General features: G+C 51.8%; 1 protein-coding gene across 4 annotated transcripts in view; it reads right to left on the bottom strand.

Moving 5' to 3' along the window:
- Window positions 1-17,812, bottom strand: part of PCSK6 (proprotein convertase subtilisin/kexin type 6) — a 169,915-nt gene that overhangs the window by 116,327 nt on the left and 35,776 nt on the right. For 2 of the 4 annotated variants that reach the window (XM_027520640.1, XM_027520641.1), the window contains exon 2: window positions 3,268-3,372. In XM_027520640.1, coding sequence (XP_027376441.1) covers window positions 3,268-3,372 — 105 coding nt within the window. Of the gene's footprint in view, window positions 1-3,267; window positions 3,373-5,359; window positions 5,415-17,812 lie in introns of those variants that run through there. The other 2 variants (XM_027520642.1, XM_027520643.1) reach the window with 2 other exon arrangements.

Raw genomic sequence — 17,812 nt, 5'->3', positions numbered from 1 at the left:
ATATTTAATGAGAACTGTGGGAAACAATCGCAATCACGTGGGCCTTGTGGGCACTGGAATGCGCGGCTGTTTACCTTTTCTCTCCTCCTCTGTTGGCAGGATGCTCCCACAGCAGCTCTGCCAGGAGCTGATTAAGAAGCTCTGCATAAAAAGGATTTTTAATTTGAAAAAAGTTAACTGGCACTGCCTGTGGGAGTTCCTCCCCTCTTCTTCGAGGCCACAACTGATCACCGGGAGCCCCTGCCCGCAGACCCAGAGTGAACGCAGTGCCTGGAACCCACCCACACGGCACAAGCCCATCACCACAGATGCCAAAGAGGAGCTAGCTGGGGCCCACCCCAAGTCCTGCCCAGCTGTCTCCTGCAGCCTCACAGCCAGGCCCCATGTCTGGCCCTGCTGGGGCCACGGGCCAGAGGACCACCAGGTGGGCATCTCTGCGTTCCTGGACACAGGGTCACACTCAGCAGGTGCACAGTTAGTAATTCTGAAAGGAAGGGTGGAACAGTTGAGTTGAATACCTTTAAAAGGTTTACAATTTAGACACTAGAAAAGAGTGAATCCCCCTACCCACCCACCCCCATGCCAAAACACAGGTTACATCTCCTATTTCACTTCTGCCATAGTTTTAACAATTGAGAAGCCACTTAGTTCTCCAAAATTCCTCGGAAATGAGACAGGCAGAGGCCTGGGGCCCTTCACTGAGGTGCTTGTACCTGCACAAACCTCTCCTCCAGCAATAAAATACAGAGAAAGTGTATGGGACTAAAAGTAACTGCATGCATGCACAGTTGGGGGAAATTCCAGACAAGATACAAAAAGACTAAAAACCCAGCTGCCACTTCTGAAGAGCCTGGAACAGAAGCAGGGGACTGCACATGCCCCCTGCACTCAACACCACCAAAGGGGCGGGAGGACCACCTAAGCCACCCCTCCAGCCTGACCCTGAACACACCCTGACCCTCACCCCATATAAGGAACCACCTCCCCCCACCCCACCCACATCGGGAAGCAAGCAAGCAAGGGAGCCTGTTGTTTGTTCCTGCTCTCTCTGCTGCAGCAGGGGCCCCAATAAAGTCTCGCCTAAATCTCTTGTCTGGCCTCTGATCCATTTCTATCGGTGGTGGGGAGGCCAAGCATCCTGTTGGGCAGGAGAAAGGGAATCAAGAAACTTCCCAACCAGGGACAGCCCTGCAAGAATCTGCCTTGCAATGCCAGAGACAAGGTTTCCATCCCATGTTGGGGATCTAAGATTCCACATGCTCCAGAGCCCAAGTGCTGTAACTGGAGAGCCCAGACACTGCAACTACTGAGCCCACTCACCACAACTAGAGAGTCTGCGTGCTGCAACTAACACCAGATGCAGCCAAATAAATTATTTAAAATAAATAAAAGACATGTAGTCAAATAAATAAATGACAAAGAATCCTACCATCCCATCCTGTTCTCATGCACATCTCTATGGGGGGGGGATGTCCCCCATGCAAACAGCATCCCTTCGCTTTGACTCTCCCTGTGGGAACAGTAACTCCAAACAAGCATGCTGTTCTCACAAGACAGACCTCTGCGTGCTTAAGAAAAACTGTGGAGGGCACGGCAGCAACTCCCTTCTGAGCTTAGACAGGTGAGGAGCCCCTGCGAACCTCAGCACCGCCCCCACCACCAGCTGCAAGGACCCCCATGTGTCTTTGTGGTGGCCATGCACTCTGCACTCAGCCCTATGGTGACATGGGGTCTGCTCACTCTTCTCCAATGGCCCGTCCTGTGCGACTTAGCCACTACCACCTGGCTTCGCTTCTGAGAGGAAAAAAAATGCACCAGCCCCTGTGAAAAGTGTCCTTCCAGCTCTGTGGTGTGAACACACACACCGGGTGGGAGGAGGCACATAAGGTGCCCTTCATAAACACAAACTTCCTCTTAGCTGTGAGGGAAGAATGGGATTAGCACAGTGTTTGATTCTATCTCCTTCTGTTTGTCCACCCACCCACCATGCATCCGACCATCCTCGTACCCACCCATAAAGTGAACTCAGAACCATGCACTGTGTGTCCACCTTATCAGAGCCCAGCTTGTGGATGGGCTGGCTCATGCACTGGGATGACTTCCCCATGCTCTTGAAACCAGAAATCACAAAGTTGTAACCGGAGAAGCATTCCCAGGACAAACCATCTCTCCCATCAACACAAGAGGAGCCACGATGGTGGCGGGGTGGTGGGGGTGGGGTGAGGTGGGGGGTGGTGCTTGGGACACCACCACGGCCAGCTTCTCTGCAGAAACTTTACTATCCACGTTCTCTGGGGATCCCTGCAGGAACACCCCATACCTGCTTGGGAGTCTAAATGAACACTCTGCACACTGCTTTTAGGAGAGGGTGATTTCCATGTTCTAAAACTACAGTTTACCAATGGCCTCATTTGTTTGTTGTGGCCGTAACTTCTTGTCACTTGCACTTCACCATCCCTTGTAGCTCTCAATGCCCTGTGACATATCATGTGTATTTCTATAGACTGTCAGCCCCACCGTCCACTCCAATGGCCCTGATATGGACATACAGGGACACACAGCAGGTATTCCAAAATCACCTGGTGAATGAATGAGGCCATCAAAGGCTCACTTGGCCATCTTACATCTTTAATCTTACCAAGTATCTGCTGACCCATGAGTCAAATATTAATCTCAAATCTATGTAGAAAGTATGATTAACCACTGATAAATAAGAATTATACTAAAAACATTATTAGCCTCTTTTCAAATTACATCTGTTTTCATCTCAAAGATCACAGGGATTTTTAAAGAAAAAGCTACGTTCACTGCCCAAGTTTTCAAGTTCATGGTAACCATTAAGATATGTGTTATGACAACCACAAAAACACCTGCCTATCCAAACTCTAATTTCATTATTAAAACGACAGTTTGAATTCCATAGCCTTTATGGGTAAGATGCACACATTTATCTCCGCGAATTACTATGTGTTTTGTTGAATTTTAAAGATTTAAAATGATAGCCCTATAGTCATTTGATTGTTGTTTCAAACAGAAGTCAAGAATTTAAATTCTCAAGTCTTACTAAGGACCCAAATATTTGGAGTTTTGAAATGCTCTGATATGTAGCTGCACATCTGTTTTGTTTTGTTCAGAGAGGAAAACTTAGGGTCATGGAGAAGCTCATTAAAATTCAGACTTGGGCATTTTCAGAACCAGAGACACAAACAACCCACACACGACACTCTAGGTCCTCAGACAGCATCTGCCCAGGGAGCGGAGCTGTACCTGGGGGTCCATCCTGAGGAAGGTGTGAGGGCCTCTGCTGCTCAAGGTGGACCTCTTAAAGGTTTTGCTGTGATAAAAGTGGTAGTAATCGTCCAGGTTTCCAATCTGCAAAACAAGAAGCAGGATACCACCAATCAGTATGGTCTCACCAAACCCTGCCTCTCAGAACACCTCCCCCTCCTCTGAGAGACCCATTCTGCCCCCAGAGCGAGATCACCCTCCATGACACTCCCCCGCTCACATCCCTGCCACAGATTCTAGGTCTGTGAATGTCAACTCAGAGACCCCTTTCTGGATAAACACTAGGTGGTATTTCCGATGAAGTACATGCTCCCCAGATCTTGCAGTGAGTTTGTATCATTTAAAGTTTGTATTACCATGGCCAAGTTATTTTAGACAAGAATTCCTGTTCATTTTGGGTTAAGCATCCCTGAAGCAGCTCAGTTCGTGTCAAGTCAGGTCTAAGTCTACACCAAACACTCATTTATAAACAAACTCCATGCTCTCTGCCCCCCAGGGTACACTGAGACATCTAAGAATGAATGTCCGTTCCCAAGTGCAGCAAGGAGCCAAGGCAAACACGCAGCCCCATCTGCTTGGGGACTGCGGAAAGGTCAGCTGAGAACACCCGAGTCCCATGGTGTCCCGGCTCTCGGCCAGCAGCGGTCTGTCAGGGTGGATTTCAGCTAGAGGGCTGGAGGGGACGTGGTAGGCTGCTCCTGCACCTCCTCCCGCCATCCCAGCCCCGACCTGCCTCGTGTCTCACAACCCTGGAGCATCAGGACACTGTGCTCAGGAGGCCTGCCTCTCCTAAATTCCACTGGCTGCTGGAAACAGCTGGCTGGGCACGAGCCCTGAGCAGAGCCTTGTCACTGAAGATGGAGCAAATGCTACACAAACTCTCAGGCTGCCCTCCTCAGGCGGAACCATCCTAGTTTCTCTTCCAGCTCCTGAGGAGAGGATGGATTTAAGACAGACTGTCCTCTGCAGCAGTCAGATGTCATGGTGACAAGCCTGGTTTCAGCCAGACAGGCCTCATCCAAACCTTGTCCGCTCCCTTCACCATGCATGATCCTGTGATCCTGAGCAAGATTCCCCTCCTGCAAACCTCAGCTCCTTACATGTACAGTGGGGATAAAACTACATACCCCAAGAACTTGTTTAAGCAGGACTAATGTCCACCCAATTCACCATGACCTTCCGCTGCCCCTCTTCCTGCTCACAGACACTGCATCTGTCCAGTGCAGTGGACGGGACCAGGCAGAGACCTAAAGGGACATGGAGATGCTGAGCAGCCATTTCCACGTCTTTCCACAAGAAGACTGCGCAGGTGTCTACAGAGAGAGCCTGCTTGACTGTACCCTTTACCCTCATATCCAGAAAACCCAGCAGTCCGGCTGCATCCTGCTTTTCAGTTTCCAGAGACACCGCTTGTCCTTGAAATGAAGAACCTCCTTGTTTGCTCAAGCTTGCTCCAGGGTGTTTCAGTTGTTTTCAAGCACAGAACAGCGAACACCATGACAGCTATAAAGGTTAGCCAGTTAAGAGTCTATATGGTGTCTGCCTAATTTAGTGCCTTGAACACAGTTGCTGTTCAGGAAATCCTGGCTGTATTAGGAGCTGGAATTCTCACCCTGGCTCCTCCAAACCCTCCCTGGGCCTGGGATACACCCTGACTCAGCTTTACCTGCTGCGGAATCTGGGCTTCAGACCCTCTCTTAGTCTCCTTCTGAGAACAGTAACTACTATCTTCAAGGTTTGTTCCAAGACAGTCCCTCTCCCCTCTCCCCTCACTATACACACACCACACACACATACACATACCACTTATACACACACTCACACACATACACACACACCAAACATGCATACCTCACATACACCACACACACACTACACATACACTGCGTGCACATACCACACATACACTGTACATACACACGCATCACACATATACCACACATACACACACACACACCACACGCGAACTTCCCTGGAGGCTCAGTGGTGAAGCATCCGCCTGCCAGTGCGGGAGATCTGGGTTCAATCCCTGGGTCAGAAAGATCCCCTGGAGAAGGAAATGGCAACTTACTTCAGCATTCTTGCCTGGAGAATCCCATGGACAGAGGAGCCCGGCGGGCTACAGTCTGTAGGGTCACAAAGAGTTGGACACCACTGAGCGACTAAACAACAACAATACACGCACACGTACACATATACAGAGTCGGGCACAGCTCTTCATATACAAAGAGCCAGCAAAGTACCTGGCAGGCAGGAAGTGCTCTATACGTGGTTTTCTGCAATTATGACTCTTGGTTCATTTTCGACTTCAAGCATCTTTTCAACCATCATAAACCTCATTATTTCTGCCCTGTTTTGCACAGAAGCACTCTTATTTCTCCTCCTACAGTTAACTGCTCACTTTTTCACTGAAGTTAATTGTTATGTCTGTCAAAGGGCTCCTCCTAGAGCAAGCCAAGCTGTTATTTAACAACAATGCAGCTTTAACTTACAGCCATGTTTAATCCACAAGTGGCCACCATCCCTGGGAGATATATCACAACTTTGGGTCTTTTAACTCCAGGTGTTCAAATCAATTTCCACTCAGGACATGGAGAAACTAAGAGCTGAATCCAATGTGCTGACAAGGGGAGGGATTAATTTCAGAGCTGCCAACTATAAGCACTGGGCTTCTTAGGTAGAAAGGTGGTTAAGAATCCATCTGTCAATGTAGGACACACAAGAGACGCAGGTTCAATCCCTGGTTTGGGAAGATCCCCTGGAGGAGGAAATGGCAACCACTCCAGGATTCTTGCCTGGAAAATTCCATTGACAGAGGAGCCTTGTGAGCTATAGTCCATGGGGTCGCAAAGTTCACAGGGTCACAAAGAGGCAGACACGACTGAGCATGCACTCATAGATCCTAAGTAGGCCCGCATCAGGGTAGCCCTGGACGCCACTCAGGGCAGCATCTGGCCCTAGAGCAGCCCAGCCTCTCTGCAAAGGCCAGTCCCCAGGCCGTGCAGGCCCGTGACGCTGCCCCTGTCCAGCTCCACCCTGAGCAGGGCTCAGAGGGTCTGCACTGAGGAGAGTCATTTCCATTGAGCAATTCCAGGGAAGAACAGATGGCTCCCATGGTGCTGACCAGACAAACTGCCCCGGGGGCAGCAACGGGCAATGCCACATCTATTTTGGGAACTTATGTGCAGCCCAGTATGGACGATAAAGGTCTGGGTAAGGTGCAGGGGAGAAGGGGACACCAGTCAAGGACACCCTCCCATCCTGACAACACCAGGTGCAGAAGCTGGAATCTGATTCAGGAAAAAGGGGAGTGAGTCAGGTCACTGGCTATTGGGAACTCTGACAGTTGCCACCCAGATCCTCCCAGGGTTCTGTGTGCATCTGTATACCCTCTGGGCCCTCCTGGGGCAGGATGCAGGCATGGGGAGCAGAACTTGTCCTTCCTTGAGATGAAAGATTTGTGAATGGAGCAGAACCTGTCCTTCCTTGAGATGAAAGATTTGTGAACAGGCAAACAGAGGGCAGACAGGGCATGGGACAGAAGGCTGTCTGACCCTGGAGAGACTGTGAGGGCAGGAAGAGGGAAGAGGGAGGAGGCAGGGCCAGATGCTGAGGAGGGAGTCCTGACACTGGGAGAGGCCCTGGCACCACCCTCACCTGGATGGACGTGACATCCTGAAGCCCAAGGACGCGCCATGTGGTCAACCACGTCTTGACCCACTCAAGGGCGGCAGCGGGCAGAGGACGGAGAACAGGCAAATGATCTATCTCCTGCTTATTGTGTTAGCTTTTTAAATTGTGGTAAAACAGACAGAGGGCTTTCCAGGTGGTGCTACTGGTAAAGAATCCACCTGCCAATGCGGGAGACGTAAGAAACACAGGTTCGATCCCTGGGTCGGGAAGATCCCCTGGAGGAGGAAATGGCAACCCACTCCAGTATTCTCGTGTGAAGAATCCCATGGACAGAGGAGCCTGGTGGGCCACAGTCCATGGGGTTGCAAAGAGTTGGACATGACTGAGTGACTCAGCACACAGAACAGACATAATGTTTACCACTGTCACAGTGTTTAAGTATCTATAGTTCAGGACACCAGGCACATTCACACTGTCATGCAATCATCACCATCATCATCTTGGGAACCTTCTCATCTTCCCAAACTGAAACCCTGCTTCCATTACATGTGAACTCCCACCCTCTGGGCCCTCCTGGAGCAGTGTGCGGGCATGGGGAGCAGAAACCGTCCTTCCTCGAGATGAAAGGTTTGTGAACAGGCAAATAGAGAGTAGACAGGGCACAGAATATCTGCTCTGTCTCTGTGAACCTGACAACTCTGGCTGTCTCAGGGGAGCCACTGGCTCTTCTGTGACGGGTTTGCTGCCCTACCATGATGTCCACGTTCACCCCTGTTGCCACAGGTGTCAGAACTCCCTCTGTCTTTCAGGCTGAACCACACTCTATGGTGGGCATATGCCATCATCGCTTGTCTATTAGCCCACTGATGGGCACTTGAGCTGCTTCCACCTCCTGACTGCGCTGAGTGAAGTGTGCCGTGTCTGTTGGTGACCCTGCTTTCCATCCTAGGATGTACACACAGCTCTTGTTTCTGTAAGTAAAGCTTCCCTGGGGATCCTGTCCACAGCTGCCCCCACACTGTGATGCCGAGCCCAGTGGCTGCCACAGGGACCCTTTGCCCCCTCGCCTAAAACAGGCCATGTGCAGACCTTACAGAGAAGGCCTGCCAACCTGCAACTCTAGCATTTGCTGCAGGGCGTGTCTGGGGTTGGGGTCCACCAGTCTGAGGCCAGACCACCAGTCCCCATACAGAGAGGTTCTGCTTAGGAGGTCAGCGCCTTCAGCATCTTATCTAGTCAAGGAGCTGCCTCCTCTCCAGGCACCATCCTTGTCCAGTGACCCGGTCACTCCCATCTGACTCACCCTCCCCAGCATCAGGACTGGTTGGGAGTATGAGGTTTCCAAGATGGGAAGAAGGTCAGAAAGGATCAAGAGCTAGCAGAGCGGGAAGCTCTGCTTCCCTTCATGTCCCTGCCTGAAGTGGGACGTGGCCCAGCATGGATGATGTGGCATTTACCACGTGGCTGTTTCCTGCCCCTTGACTCGCACCCCACCCCCCCCACTCAGTGACCTTCCCCACCCAGATTACGCCCTCCCGCTCAGGGCACTGTCCCTCAAGCTCACCAGGGCCTTCATGAAATAGGAGGACAGGAGAGCAAGACACTGGGGATGTGGCCACTGGCTGGGGTAAACATATGGACACTTGACTGCCCCTGGCCTCACAGGCAGCGGTCAGGGAAGAGCCACAGAGATGGCCCCACTTCACAGATGGGAAAATTGAAGCCAAGGGGGCTAAGCACAGCATTACGTTCAGACTCTCCCCACTGTGCCCAGACAGGCGACAACCTCACACTGAATGACACAGAGGCACACGGGTTAGGGCTCAGGATCACTGCAGCACTACTGGTACAGCCTCAGGGTCAGACCAACAAGAGGTGGAGTCAGAAGAGCAGACAGAGAAGTGGCGGGGGCAGGGGGCACAAAAGACATCATAAGTGCAGGGCAACCCCATGGGTAAGAAGAGGCCCTTATTTTCACTTGATTTCTGCACTGACATTAACGTGGGCACTTGTCCCAGCTCCACAGTCCCGCTGTCCCGGACACTGTGCCCCAGCCGCCATGCCTGCCCATGCCCTGCACACCACCTCCCTGGCTGGTGGCTGAGCCACCTGCTCGACTGACCCGGGGGCAGTGGCTGCTGCAGAACCCTGCTGCCCAAGTGCCCAGGCAGTCTTCTCTTCTTCCTCTCCTCCCATTCTCTCCAGCTGCTGACCAGCCCTTGCTGGCACTGAGCCCCCAGAACCTCAATCCACTCTGCCTCAGTGAATCCAATCTCCAGTCTATGAGGTGTTTTTTAAGTTTTTTTTATTCTGGCAGGGGTGGGTAGGTGTTGGTCACAACATAAAATTTTTTTAATTCCTTTTTCTTTCTCATCTGTGTTATTTCCACAATGGGTTAATCAGAGCTGTTCTCTTAGCCTACTGCACTCGCCAGAAAATGAACAATCTGCTGAGTGTGCGAGGTCCACATCTCTTCACTCAACACTGGTATGTAATTATACACATTAGTTGATAAAATTGGTAACATCAAAACCCTGGCTAAGTATTCTAAGCCAGAACACTGGAAGAAACGGGATCAAAGAACCCACAGTGAAGAGCCGGATGTGGTTCCCAACTGGGACCCTCCATGAGGCACTTTAGAAACCTAGTTCCACATGCCCTTGGTGCAAAATACAGATGGAAAACAGGCACAAAAAGAGCAGGGAACAGCAAGTCCTGTCTTCTCCTTCTCTGTGCAGCTCCCAAGGCCCCTGATTTTTGTTGGGGCTCCTGGTTCAGAACACGGCAGCCCCCTGTCCCAGGCCTCCAGCTGAGACAACACAACCTGAGCCTCACAGCAGCCTTACAAGGCAGGGGCCATCTTCACTTTCATGGTGTAGATGGGGAGACAGAGGTTCTGAGTGGTTCAGAACCGCCCCCTCACTGCACGCAGCACAGTCAGGAGGTGAATCCGAGTTCACATCCCTAACCATCACCCTTCTGCCTCTGGACATATCTCCAGCACTGTTGTCATGGTGACCCCACTCACCCTACCTGGTCCCCCGCAACACACTGTTCACAGCAGCCCAGGGCCTTGTGGGGCTCTCTCTCCTTCCTACCAGTGCAGGAACCTGGAGAGAGACCATTGTGGCCCATGCACACCTCTGATGGGTGTGTCTGTGGATGGACAGGCATAGAAATGGGTTCCTGTGTATTTATGTACATACATATGTAGATGTATGACTGCATGTGTGCACAGATGTGAGAATGTGCATATATACATGCATGTTGTACATTCAGATTTGTGTGTACCGACATTTGGTGACTGCAGCCATGAAATCAGAAGACGCTTGCTCCTTGCAAGGAAAGCTATGACAAACCTGGACAGCATACTAAAAAGCAAAGTCATCACATCACTTTGCTAACAAAGGTCTATATAGTCAAAGCTATGGTTTTTCCAGTAGTCATGTATGGATGTGAAAGTTGGACCATAAAGAAGGCTGAGAGCCAAAAAATTGATGCTTTCCAACTGTGGTACAGGAGAAGATTTCTGAGTGTCCCTTGGACTTCAGGGAGAGCAAACCAGTCAATCCTATAGGAAATCAACCTTGAGTACTCACTGGAACGACTGATGCTGAAGCTCCAATACTTTGGCCACCCGATGCAAGGGCCAACTCAATGGGAAAGACCCTGATGTTGCGAAAGATTGAAGGCAGGAGAAGGGGACAAGAGAGGATGAGATGGTTAGATAGCATCAACGACTCAATGAACATGAATTTGAGCAAACTCTGGGAGATGGTGAATGACAGGGAGGCCTGGTGTGCAAACAGGAGCGAACTCGCTGTGGCTGGGCCTGCCCCCACATGGAGGTCCTGGTCGTCGAGGTCTGGACCACCTCCGAGAGGCACCAAGCTACAGCTGAGGGTCGTGCCCCAACCCGAGGACAGCTCTTCCTAGGAGAAGGCCCTTCCACTTCTTGCCTGGCCCTTCCCCACTGGCCTACCAGACCCCCAGCCCCCACCCAGCATGCTGAGCTGGGAAGGCTGTGCCGACCCCCACAATCAGAGCATCACCCTGAACTCAGCACCATCTTGCTGTCCTCACCCTTACCAGACCCCCTCCTCCTGAGGAGTCCCTCCTCTGGGTGAAGGTACCACTGTCCTCCCAGGCATCCATCACCAAGCCCCCCAAAGAGACAGCCTGAAGGGTTCTCAAGTCTGGTGGCTCCCTGTTGCCCCCATCATGGGGCAGGGCCCTACTGCCTCCTAGCCTCCATTACAGTCTCCACCACACCACCATCCCTGCCTCCTGGAGGAGCAGAAGCCCATGGGCCCCTCACAGGGCATATGCATGTCTCCATGACCAAGCCAGGTCAGCTCTCCTTCTGGCACAGGCCTGGCCTCGCCAGCATCACCCCTGTACTCTAGTGATGTTGCTGTGTGTGAGGGACCCTTGCTTGCTTTCACACCCCCAAGCCTGCTCACGCCAGCCATCTCACAACAAGTCTACCTCCTGCTCTGATTTTAACCATCACCTCAGCTGTTATGGCCCCCAGGAAGCCCTCTTGGACCTCCCAGAGCCTAGTGTGCCTACATGTGCCCATTATAGCCCATCTTCTGTCCCTTCCTCCAAGATAAGCTCCTCGAAGGCATGAACTGTCATCTGTAATAACCCACAGGCACTGGCAGCATCTGGTACACAGCAGGAGGCCAAGAAATGTTTGGTGAAGTGAACAGACCTTGAGTCACACTGGAAGGACACACATCTTCTTGTCCACACACACAGAGCTGTCCAGTGTAGCGGTGACCAAGACCTTGGGCCTCCCAGTCGTCTGGCCTTTGGGCTCTCTAGCCCCCTTCCCAGGACAGTCCTGAGGCTGTGGATACAGGAAGACAACCCACCAGCTGAGTGGCTGGGTGAGGCCCATGTTGGCCCCTCTAATGTCCATTCCAAGGGTTGCAGGGCTCGGAGGCAGGTGGTGGTGCTCCATGGAGAGGAAGCATCCAGGGGACCACGGGTTGAGGGGGTGGGGGGCAGCAACAGCTTGTAAAGTCCAGTGAAGAAGGGGCAGGGGCCAAGTGTGATGGGGAGAGAGGCCTGGGCCGGGGTGTTTACAGGAAGAGCCCCTCCTGTCCTGCTTTTCCCATCAGTGTAAGCATAGCTAGCTTCATGTCACCTCCCTGTTTATGCAGGGCAGGTGTGAGGTGGGAGGGATCCGGGGTGCTGCCAGTGGGGCGCATCCTGCCCTCCTGGAGGAAAAGGAGATGACTTGGCGGTTTCTGCAGAGCTTCGAGAACAGAAGAGGAGGGCCCCGAGTCATTTGTCAAGTCTGCTGTGCAGCAAAGTCATTGATGAGCGTGCTAGGTCCACCCCAGATGACATTCCATGGCTCCAAAGGTCCACCACCCACTCAGGCCTCCAATGGCTGTGACCTCAGACACTCAGACGCAGGTGCAGGGCCGTCAAGCAGTGAGGTAGGGAGGCTGGTCAAGTGCACACTCTGCTCTGTCCCTGGCTGCCCCACCTCCTCCTGGGCCAGCACAGTGGAATCTGCCTCCGGGGACAGCTGATAAGTAGTCGTGCCATGTCAAACCTCAAGGATGCAGAAACCAATGGGCTGCAGATGAGGCTTCTGACTTTGCAAGAAGGTATTCAGTTTATCACTCCTGGAGCTGCTCCTGGCTGGAAACAGATGTTCTGAGCCCGGCTGCTCACAGCTGCAGTGGGCTGGCCGCCGGGCCGCCGGGTCGGCATCTCCCAGGGGCCCCAGCTCTGAGAGAGGCGTCTGTGTTTCAAAGTCTTGGGCGTCAGAGTTCAGTTATATAATGTTACTGATCCCAGTTGGTCTGCTCAAGAAAAACATAACTAATTAGAGCCTATAAAAACCTACACACCAAATTAATCTGGCCTTGTGCTGGTAACTTCCGCCTAAAGAAAGTCATAAACAGAGATGGCCACTGAACCTATATTTAGCCAGCATTGGGTTACCTGGTATTTATAATGAAGGAAGTCCAGAGAGAGAGAATGGACAAGTTGTTGTTACTTTTAAAAGCCTTTTTAAAAAACCCTGCTTCCCATTTTGGTCACAGAGACACACAGCGACACTCTGTTACTGCAGTAATTAAATTCTGACCCAAGTTAAGGTTATTGCACAATTTCCTAGTCTGCTCAAATTGCTTTCTTCAAAACGCATCCACCCAAAGCATGTCATTAAGCTGCTCGACTTCCTACAAATTCCTGAAAAACCATTAATTTTTACTTAACAGACTTCATTTTCTCTTCCCTGAAGTCACCAAGCCGAATGGTCCCGTTTCAGATGAGGATGGTTAATGTACAGATCAAGCTACACCTTTTACATCCACAGAGAGACATCTGAAAAACTGCACGGCCTTTCTGAAGATTTTCATCTTAAATCCTTTACTCTTTAAAGGTATCTTTATGACTTCCAGAATTAGTCATTTATCCCATTTCTAAGCTTGACCACCCCTCAATTCCATGAAGCGGACTTGATGGTGAGGGTGAGGCTGGGTTCACACCATGTCCCTGCTGCCTGCTAACTGCTCTGCAGTGCATGGTCTCCAGAGGGGAGAGGGATCCCTGACTGGGAAGCAGTGGGCAGGTCAAGAATAGGGACCTGGAACTCTCACAAGGAGGCCAGCATCCCGATCCTACCTCAGCTCCTGTAAGTTTCCAGCACCTCACTGGCAACTACTGTTGAACAGGAGCCCCGTCATGCGGCCTGCCTGCAACCACTTGCTGCTGCAGGTAGCCCACGGTCCTTGTGACAGGGACTGGGCTCTCCTCACGCTAGCACATGCCTTTTTTTTTTTTGCTGAGCATGGAAGACATATGGGGACAGCCTCACCCCAGAGGGTCCCATCTCCAGGTAAGAGAGCCTGGGACAGACACGCCCACACTGCTCTCAGCAGAGAGCACCTCGGCGGCGTGTGAGTGGAGAAGATGCTATCAGCGACCTTTAGCACAATGGCCACACAGCACTCGGGGTGGTGTGGGGTTGGGAGATGGTCAATGCTGGGATGCCCTGAGCAAAGAAACAGGGGAAGGCCCACCTGGTCCTACTGGCCCCCTCCCGGGCTCCCCAGAAAGAAGGGCCAGCACCAAGCTGCAGCCTAGGGTTACCTGACAGAGGCGGGTGAGAAGGCTACAAGATTTGATAAAGAAGATTTCTGTCCTTGTGAGAGAAATGTTTAAGACTCAAAGTTTAATATCTGAAACTCTCACTTGAGAGGAATTATCCTAAGGGAAATTAAAAAGTGTTTTGAAGAAATTAATCTTTAAAATACTCACTTTAAAAATACATCACTTCAATACCCTGAAGAAGAGAAAGCAGGGATTCCAACAGACATGTGAACACTAACGTTCACAGTAGCCAAGAGAAGGCGGCAACTCCAGTGCCCATGGATGGATGGAGCGATTATAAGGTGCAGTCCATGCCCACAGGGACTATCACTCAGTCTCAAAAAGGAAGGCAGCTCTGACATCTGCGACAGCATGGGTGAACCTTGAGGACTTCACACTCAATGAGACAAGACACACACAGGACAATCCTGTGTGACCCCACGGAGGCAGGAGACGAGTCACAGTCACAGAGACAGCAACAGTGGGAGTCAGGGGCCGGGGAGGGACAGAGTTTCATTTCTGGAAGGTGAGAATGTTCTGGAAATGATGGGGGTGATGGGTGCACCACAATGTGAGTGTACTTGATGTCACTGAACAGTTCACTTAAAAATGGTTAATATGGTAAATTTTATTATGTATGTGAAGTTGCTCAGTCGTGTCCGACTCTGCGACCCCATGGACAGTAGCCTACCAGGCTCCATGGCCCATGGGATTTTCCAGGCAAGAATACTGGAGTGGGCTGCCATTTCCTTCTCCAGGGGATCTCCCCAACCCAGGGATCAAACCCGGGTCTCCTGCATCGCAGACAGACGCTTTACCGTCTAAGCCACTAGGGAAGCCCACTATTTTACTGCAATTACAGAAAAAATGTCTCTACATTCCTGTCCCACTCTTCCTAAAACTGACTTCTCTCCGAGGTCACTCTGGGTGCTGGGCACCCCTAGCCCCACTGACAGCAGCACTGGAGGCCCGAGGAGGGGAGGTGCAGCCCGCCCAGGACAGGACAGAGCCCAGCAACACTGCCCGGCTGTGATTACCAACTACTCTGGGCTCCAGGCCGCTCATCCCAGTCCTGCATCCCTCTCTGTTACGTAGCTTCCCCTAAAGGGAAAAGAGACACCTGGGAGGGGACAGCCATGCCCATGGAGACAGCCCACGTTCACCTGATCCAATAACCCTTAACTCCTGATGCCTGTCCTTGAGGGTCTGCTGACCATGCAGCCCAGGCCCATCCTGGAAGCTGGCCTCTTGGCAGGTGGGGGGGTATGTGGGCTGACCCTGCTCAGACATGAGGCTTGTATTTCACAGAGCTAAGAAACCTTCAGTACAAGCACATGAGTGCATGCTCAATCACTTCAGTCGTGTCTGACTCTGCAACCTCATGTAGTGTAGTCTGCCAGGCTCCTCTGTCCATGCGATTCTCCAGGTAAGAATACTGGAGGGGGTTGCCATGCCGTCCTCCAGGGGATCTTCCCAACCCAGGGATCAAACCTGTGTCTCCTGTGTCTCCTGCACTGCAGGTGGGTTCTTTACCTCTGAATCACCAGGGAAGCCTTCAGCAAAAGCACATGAGTGCCCAAACTCCACAGTGTGCACTACAAGCACACAGGAAGAGAGCCATGCACTGTTGTTTGGCTTCAGGACTCAACCCCACACCTGTGACTCACAGTGAAGAGTCCCCTGGGGGACAGCAGCTGCCCCAGCTCCACCAACACTCACCTGGAGGGCCCTTTCCCAGCCACACAGCATGTCCTGGTTTATAAACTAGAGCAGGGCCTCGTGCGGCTCTCCCCATCGGGCCTTTTGCTGTGGTGCTGTGACTGTCCACACAGCTGCGGCATCTCAGGTCGGGGTCTGCGGGGGCTGCCCGTCTCCGCCCTAGTCGGACTCTACTCTCTGAGGAGACGCTGAACCAGCGTCTCTCCGTCCCTTTCATGCTAACATGATGGTTTATGGAGTGTGTGGCCATAAAAAAATCCCAACAGAACTTTCATATTCAAAGTAAAACTTCAAAAGTACTCATTTATAGGCAAGAAGTCAGTGTGTAAAAGGAAAGAGAGAGGAAACAGATCACCCTGTTCTGTCTGCCCTCTCTCCGCCCACGATTCACAAAGTCAACACACACGACTGTCTGCCAGAGACTCGTGAGCAGGGCCGAGGATGCCCCCCAACACAGCACCCCGTGTTCACTATGCCCGGGACAACCATGCAGCTGCCGGTACCTGTCCGCTCACAGCTCTACTCTCTCCACAAGGCTCCAGGCAGGTCCCAAGCTGGGTCACAGTGTCTGGGACCTGCCTCTGGGAGGAGATCCACAGAAGTGAGCAGCCCAGGACAGGTGAGGGAGGCCTGGTGAAGGCTCTTCTGCAAGGCCGGCACTCAGATCACAGACTCTGAGCAACAGGTGACCCGTTGCTCCTACAGAGAAAGGGGGCCCATGCTTTGAGAAGCTGGTATCCTGCTAGTGGGGAGAACTTCTTTACCAGGATTCCGAGGAAAAACAGGGCAAGATGGGGCCAGGGCAGGGAAGTGATGGCAAAGGGACTCTGGTCACTGCCTAGCATGGAACTTAGGGCAGAGGAGACTCCACACACTGACTGAAGCCTTGGAGCCAGACTGCCTGGATCTAAGTGCCAGGTCCTCCATTTCACTGAAGAGACTGCAGGCAAGTTCCTTAATTTCTCTTTGCTGTCATTTCCCTTACTAGGCAGCGGGGATGACAGCACCCCTCTCTAATCCCCCCACCCCACCCCATGGTTGCTGGGAGGATAAATGAAGCAGGACACATGTGAGATGCCTGCCCAGGGCCTGACACAGGGCAGGCTGTTGTTCAGGTAGCTTTTTCCCTATCATTTCTATAGGAAGTAATATGTATCTCACTTTGGAGGGAAAATGGATTGCAACAAAGTCAGTCACAAAGCCAGATAACAAATCCCATTTGCTCTTTAATTTCAATTAAAAACACACACATAGTTCTTTATCAGCGGTCCCCGTGGGAAAAACACTCCCACCTCAACAGAGCCAACAAAGCCGGAGTGAACAGTGCACCGCCTACTGGCCAGGCCTGCCCCAGGGCCACACTGCCCACCCCATCTGGCCATCCTCAGGGTGTTTCAAGTCCCTGAGAGAGACTTCCTTCTTGTTCCTTTTTCATCCATGTGTAGAGAATGAGGTTGCAATATACAATTGGTTCTAGGCTGAGTCACTTTTTTCAGCTCTGTGAGGTGAATTCATGCCTCTGTCATCACTCATGTGACCAAATCTGTAAGACAAGCTCTGAGTGAGGTGCGCTCATTAGTTCTGTGCGGTTCTGTCTGATTTATGGTTCCTCACTGGAGCCGAAAACTGGCACCTCCACACTCTCATTGGCAGACAGATGGCACATCCCCTGAGTGGGAACAGGGTACCCAGAGACTGAATCCTTGTGCCCCCAGGCCCAGCAGCTTTTCTTCCAGAGCCAGATCAGCAGCGAGGACCTGCCCTTCCCAGAGGATGATGGGCAAATCCTCTGGGAGGGTGATGCCAAGCCCCACGGGGGAAGAGAGAGCCAAGTTGAGGCACAGACTACATCTGTCCTGAGACCCGAAAGGATCTAACATGACCCTTTGGGTCACACTCCCTCTTTGCCTCCCTGTGGGGAAGGGACCAGCTCTCCTATTTTTCAAGAGAAGCTGGTGGAGGGCCTTGGGATCAACACATACAAACGACTATATATAAAATAGATAAATAACAAGGACCTGCACCATTGCACAGGGAACTATATCAATATCTT

This window comes from Bos indicus x Bos taurus, chromosome 21 (genome assembly GCF_003369695.1).
Source record: "Bos indicus x Bos taurus breed Angus x Brahman F1 hybrid chromosome 21, Bos_hybrid_MaternalHap_v2.0, whole genome shotgun sequence".
Lineage (NCBI taxonomy): Eukaryota > Metazoa > Chordata > Mammalia > Artiodactyla > Bovidae > Bos > Bos indicus x Bos taurus.
This window is presented reverse-complemented; position numbering and strand designations above follow the sequence as displayed.